This window comes from Triticum aestivum, chromosome 7A, assembly GCF_018294505.1.
Source record: "Triticum aestivum cultivar Chinese Spring chromosome 7A, IWGSC CS RefSeq v2.1, whole genome shotgun sequence".
Classification (NCBI taxonomy): domain Eukaryota; kingdom Viridiplantae; phylum Streptophyta; class Magnoliopsida; order Poales; family Poaceae; genus Triticum; species Triticum aestivum.
Genome location: NC_057812.1, coordinates 20,648,358 through 20,654,617, shown reverse-complemented (window position 1 = coordinate 20,654,617; position 6,260 = coordinate 20,648,358). Strand labels below are relative to the sequence as shown.

At 51.6% G+C, this 6,260-nt stretch overlaps 1 protein-coding gene across 1 annotated transcript; it reads left to right on the top strand.

Annotated features, from left to right (window-relative positions):
- The first annotated feature begins 464 nt into the window (after window positions 1-464).
- LOC123154778 (anthranilate O-methyltransferase 1) lies at window positions 465-2,170 on the top strand. Its single transcript, XM_044573414.1, has 4 exons — window positions 465-596; window positions 729-1,136; window positions 1,306-1,578; window positions 1,656-2,170. Exons 1-4 carry the CDS (start codon window positions 522-524, stop codon window positions 2,013-2,015), a joined length of 1,116 nt encoding a protein of 371 aa, XP_044429349.1. The 5' UTR covers window positions 465-521; the 3' UTR covers window positions 2,016-2,170.
- Window positions 2,171-6,260: the final 4,090 nt, after the last annotated feature.

Here is a 6,260-nt window from a genome sequence, read left to right as displayed (position 1 = left end):
GCCATCCCCACCCTCCTTCCCGACAAGCCGCCGCCCTCCCCGCTAGCCTGGAGACAATTTCTCGTCATGGTTGATGTGAACGTGTGCCGCAGCTTCTCCAGGCCGCTGCCGCAGCTCCGCACATCAATTGTTCGATGAAATGTATGGACATTTGAGGTGGAGAAATGTATGTAGATTTGAGGTGGAGAAATGGTGTATCCCCCTTGGGTACCATGGTACATTTGTCCAGAAATTCCTATATGGAAAAATTTGATGGATAAACATGGTAGGAAAATGGGGAATGGGCCTTGGGGACGCTCTAACAACTGTACTGTATGCATATAGGGAAATAATGTAAGAAGTAGAAAGATCTATGTGAAATACTGAAGAAAGAGGGACCTTCAGCAAATATCACTCATGCTCTCCCTATATATTCAACAAGGTTATATGGCACTGACCCGTGCATTCTTCAGTTCTCTCGTACACAAAGCAGAAAAATCAACTTGTGCCTCGAGTTCTTACTTCTTACTTTCTTAGTAGCCATGAACATGGAACATGACCTCCATATGACCAAAGGAGAAGAAGAGACCAGCTACTTCAAGAACTCAAGACTTCAGGTTCGATACAATCCTTTTAGCATCCACAATTGGTATTGCCTACAACCTTGACATACCTGCCGTTCTACTCCTAATTCGCTGGGTAGATTCTACATCAGCAGTTTATAAAGATTTCCCTTCCATTCATCTTAGGAAAAAGCTTTGGTTGAGACTAAGCCAGTTCTCCAGAAGATTGTGATGGAAATGTGCGTGGATCTCCTCCATCCAACACTGACAATTGTTGACTTAGGCTGCTCTTCAAGTGACAACACACTCTTCTTTGTCTCCAATGTGATCGAAGCGGTCAGCCACCACCTTGAGAAATTCAGTCGCCATCCCACTGAGCTTCAGTTCTTTCTCAACGATTTACCAGGCAACGACTTCAACCATGTCTTCCAATCACTTCAACGATTCAAGAACTCGATTGATATGGATCACAAGGGAGAGCCAATACCTGCTTTCTACATCGCTGGGTTGCCCAGCTCCTACTATACAAGACTTTTGCCTCGCCGGAGTGTTCATCTCTTTCACTCATCATACTGCCTGCATTGGCGATCTCGGGTACTAGCACCAACAACACACAGCTTACTTGCATAACTTTATTTATATAATCATCCACATCGGTCCATTTAATAGTGAGAATTTGCTGAATTGACGGAGCTAAGTAGACAGCCCAAAATATATCAATGTGTATCAGAATGTCTGAAAAAAGGCTACATGTTATACACAGCTTCCTGATGGATTAGAGGGCAAGAAAAGATCATATCCCAATGAAGGAAACATCGGCATTGGAGCGACTACCCCACCCTGTGTGGTGAAAATGTACAAAGAGCAGTTTCAGAAGGACATGTTGTTGTTCCTCCAGCTGCGCCATGAAGAACTAGTTGCCAATGGACAAATGGTTCTCACATTTCTTGGGAGGAAACACGATGATGTCTACAGCGCAAGTCTCAACCGTTTATATGGGTTACTTTCACAGTCTGTACAATCTCTTGTTGAGGAGGTACGCAAGGATATACCATACTTCTAATAATTATTTGAGGAAACTAAATTTTCATTAATGCATACTAATCACGACAGGGCCTCATGGAGAAAGAAAAGCTGGACTCCTTTAATCTACCTGTGTATGGGCCATCGACGGATGAAGTTAAGGCAGTGGTCGACCAGAGCCAGCAGTTTGAATTGACTAACATCAAACTGTTCGAGACCAATTGGGATCCTTATGATGACTCGGAGGGCAATTATGTACACGACAGTGTCCAGAGTGGGATTAACGTCGCAAACTGCTTGAGAGCAGTGATGGAGCCCCTGTTTACAAGCCATTTTGGAGAATCCGTGCTCGATGAGCTCTTCAAGAAGTTTGCATATAATGTCGCCTTGCATCTTGTCAAGGAGAAGACCAAGTACTCTGTCATTACTCTATCACTGAAAAGACGATGAGGCGTAGACGATCTGTGGTCTTGCAATTTATGTATTTATCAGTCGCCTCCAAAAATATATGCATGAGTCATGGGTTGTGTTATGTTGTTGTTGTATATTAATACTAGGAGAGTTCTTTCCACTACAACTGGGTATAATAATAAGTTCCTCAAATACTAATCTGTATTGCGTTTTAACAGTAATATGTTGATCAAGCCACAAATAAAGGTTATTGATGGCACATACACACTTAAAAAAAACGCTGAGCAAAGGTCGAGCTAAGGCTCTTCCCCTAAGGTTCAAAATTTCAGTGAAACTTCGATGACAACTCTAAAAATTCAAGCTAGATTTAAACTAACGCCAAAGAAAATTAAAGCTTAATTGAAGTTAGTTAAATTAAGGGAATTTCAATAGATCAAAATCCAAATTAATTTAAAATATTCTCGAAATTTTGCATATTTTTGTGAGGACCAAATGTTCTGTTTGTGAAATTGAAAACATATGTAATGCTACAAGGAGCCATTGCAGGATGCTTTTACATATTGTGTGCTTGTTATGTGTATGACGTGCCACAAGCATCACCTTGGGTTGCACCTTGCTTGCGTTCAAGGTGTACAGCACGTTGCCTCTGTTCATGCCCATGCGCTAGACCATAATGCATGCAGTATGGAGATGGTGAGCCCACACTCATGGGTGATGCCATTGGAATCGCCGTCCAACGAGGCTATGCCGAGTATAGAGCCCCTTCGCCAGAGATTTATCCATTTTTAATAAATGGTGAATCAAGTGGATATATACAAATACAACAGCTCTGCTATACACATGAAAAAAATCCCCGTTGCGTCCCCCAACTTGTCCCCAATCCTTTGCCTAATCTCGTTTCCAAGGCCAGATCCTTCCTGCCGATGCCAGGGCCAGACGGCGGCGGCCAGCCAACCAACTCCGCAGTTGTCCTCTGCTAAAAAAAAGAACTCCATATTTCCTGCCGGACGTCGGATGAGATGAATTTTGTTGAACATATCTGTGCATGTATCTGTTAGGATAATCTCTTATCGGCCCCGCCTCTAGTTTTTTTGTATAGATGAGGCTGAGGACTGTCCTTGTATCTATATAGACGTGCACCGTGCACCCAATCAATACATCGAGAGTTGCATTGCCTCTCACATGATATCAATTTTTTTTTCTATCTAACCCTAGGTTCCGCTCCTAGCCGCCGCTGCCGCCGCAGCCCCTCGCCGCCGCCGCCGCCGCTGTCCATCCACGCCGCCGCCGCACCTTCTCCCGCCGCCGCACGCGCCTCCCTCTCTCCCGATCCACCTCCCTTCCTCCCGATCCACCTCCCTCCCTCCCGAGCCGCCCCTCTCCCTGCGCCGCCACCCCTTCCCTCGGTTGCCGCGCCACCCATGGCCTCTCCCCACTCCGCCGCCTCCCTCCCCTCCAACCCTTTTGAGGGTCTGGCCCCTCTTCCCGTGGAGGTCGTCCGCGATCTGGACATCTTCGCTCGCGTCCCCGTCGTGCTCGACTACGCCACCACCACATATTACGCCTGGAAAACCTACTTCTCCCTCGTCTTCCGCGAGTACCACCTCATCGATCACGTTGATGGCTGCGTTGACTCCGGTCTCATGTACGCGGACGACAACTGGCTGACCATCGATGCCACCATCACTCACTGGCTGTACCAAACCATCTCCAAGGACATCTTCCACACCATTGTTTGCGACACTGACGACGCGCAGATGGTGTGGGCGAAGCTGAACGGGCTCTTCCTCGACAACGCCCTCCAGCGCCGCGTCTTTCTTCAGCAGGAATTTTTTGGGTGCCATCAGCTTGACTCATCCATTGACGATTATTGCATGCGTCTCAAGAAACTCGCTGACGAACTCCGCGACCTCGGGAAGCGGGTCTCTAACGACCTCCTTCTCAGCACACTCACCGCCGGCCTGAACGAGGATTTCGGCAACACGGCCTCCAACCTCACGTTCCTCCCGGACCCGACTTTCCCTCGGGTCGTGGCTTATCTTCGGTTGGAGGAGAGGAGGATGAAGATGGTGAAGTCCCGGGCCACACACACGGCCCTCGCGGCGGGCACCTCCCGCACCGCTCCCCCAAAGCGCAGCAGCCGCTGCGACCTCAGCCGCCAACGCCGGCGTCCTACTTCCAGGCGCCCCCGGCGCCCGTCTACCAGCCGCCACCCACTGCCCCCAATTGTCGCCGCGGGGGGCACCGCGGCAAGAAGCAGCAGCAGCCGCACGGCGCGGGGGGCGCCCCGCCAGCCGCAGCAGCAGCAGCTGCCCCCGGCCCCCTGGGCCACCGCGACGAACCCTTGGACGGTGGTGGTACACGCGTACATGATGCCCGTGCCGCGGGCCCCCGTCCCGGCGGATCCTCGGCCCCCACCCCGGTGTGCATCAGGCGCTCCTCGCCGCCCTGGGCGGCTACCCCGTCGCGGCTCCTCCGTACACCGCGCCTGGCGGCTACGCCGCCCCGGGTGGCTACGCCGCCCCTTCAGCCACGGCCGCCGCACTCCCGCCGGCCCCATGGGACCCGGCCCTCCTTGCGGCGCTCCACTCCGCCCCTACACCCAACACGTACACTAGAGGCGGCGACTGGTATATGGACTCCGGGGCTACCACCCACATGACTTCCAACCCCGGTAACCTCAACTCCGTATCCCCAGTTTCCACCGCATGTCGTATTACTGTTGGGGACGGGTCTTCCCTTCCTATTACTCATGTCGGTCATACCTCTTTTCCGTCTAACTCTACACCTATTCATATGTCTAATGTCTTAGTTTTACCTGAGTTAGTCACTAATCTTTGTTCCGTTCGTTCTCTTACACGTACGTGAAAATCCTATAGCTGTTGAGTTTGACGAAGTGGGTTTTTCTGTTAAGGACGCCCGTACCCGGATGGTGCTCCACCGATGTGACAGCCCGGATGGCCTCTACCCGGTGAACTCCACCGCCACTTCCACATCCACTCCGGTCGCTCTCTCCGCCACGGTGGACCTTTGGCATGCTCGGTTGGGACATCCGAATCCAGCCACCCTTCGTCATATTCTTAGGATTTTTTCATTCACGTGTAATAAAATCGATGATCATACTTGTCATGCTTGTCGTCTCGGCAAGCACGTTCGTCTTCCGTTTAGCACGTCCTCATCGGTGGCGTCGTATCCATTTGAGTTGATTCATAGTGATTTGTGGACATCTCCTGTTGCCAGTAATACTGGTTTTTTATACTATCTTGTTATACTTGATGATTTTTCGCACTATGTGTGGACCTTCCCGTTGCGGAGAAAATCCGATGCACTCTCCGTTCTTACCACCTTTTACTCCTATGTCGCTACACAGTTTGGGCGTTCCATCCATGCCTTGCAGACTGACAACGGGAAGGAGTTCGACAACGTCGGGTTTCGCACCCTCCTCGCCACACACGACACGATTCTTCGTCTCACTTGCCCGTATACCTCGCAACAAAATGGTCGCGCCGAACGGATCCTTCGCACCCTGGCATTCATTGGCCCAGCAACCGTTATTCTGCGGACGAGTACCTTCTCGCTGCCTCGACGTCTGTGGCATCACCACTCTCGTCGTCCTCTCGAGCCGCCCTTCACGACCCGCATTGGCTTGCGGCGATGCAGGAGGAGTTCGATGCGCTAGTGCGCAACCGCACTTGGCAGCTCGTCCCGCAGCCACCCCATGCCAACGTCATCTCTGGCAAGTGGGTATTCCGGTATAAGACTCGTCCTGACGGGTCTCTCAAGCGCTATAAGGCTCGGTGGGTGGTCCACAGAGTTCGGCAACGCGCCGGAGTCAACTTCATCGACACGTTCGCCCCGGTTGTCAAACCGGGCACGATTCGCGCGGTCCTTTAGCTCGTGGTCTCTCGCGCCTGGTCGGTGCATCAGATGGATGTGTCGAATGCATTCTTGCATGGCCATCTTTCAGAGCAGGTGTTCTGTCAGCAGCCAACCGGCTTCGTCGACGCGGCTCAGCCAAATCATGTATGCCTGCTTTCCCACTCTTTGTACGGGTTGAAGCAGGCCCCTCGCGCCTGGTACCAGCGGATCGCCGGTTTCCTGCAGCAGCTTGGGTTCCGAGCTACTCGCTCCGACACCTCGCTGTTTGTCTTCCACTAGGCCCCGGCAACCGCTTACCTGCTCCTCTACGTCGATGACATCATACTGACGGCTTCCTCGCCCGAGCTACCTCGTCAGCATACTGCTCGCCTCAGCGCCGAGTTCGCCATTAAGGACCTCGCCCCG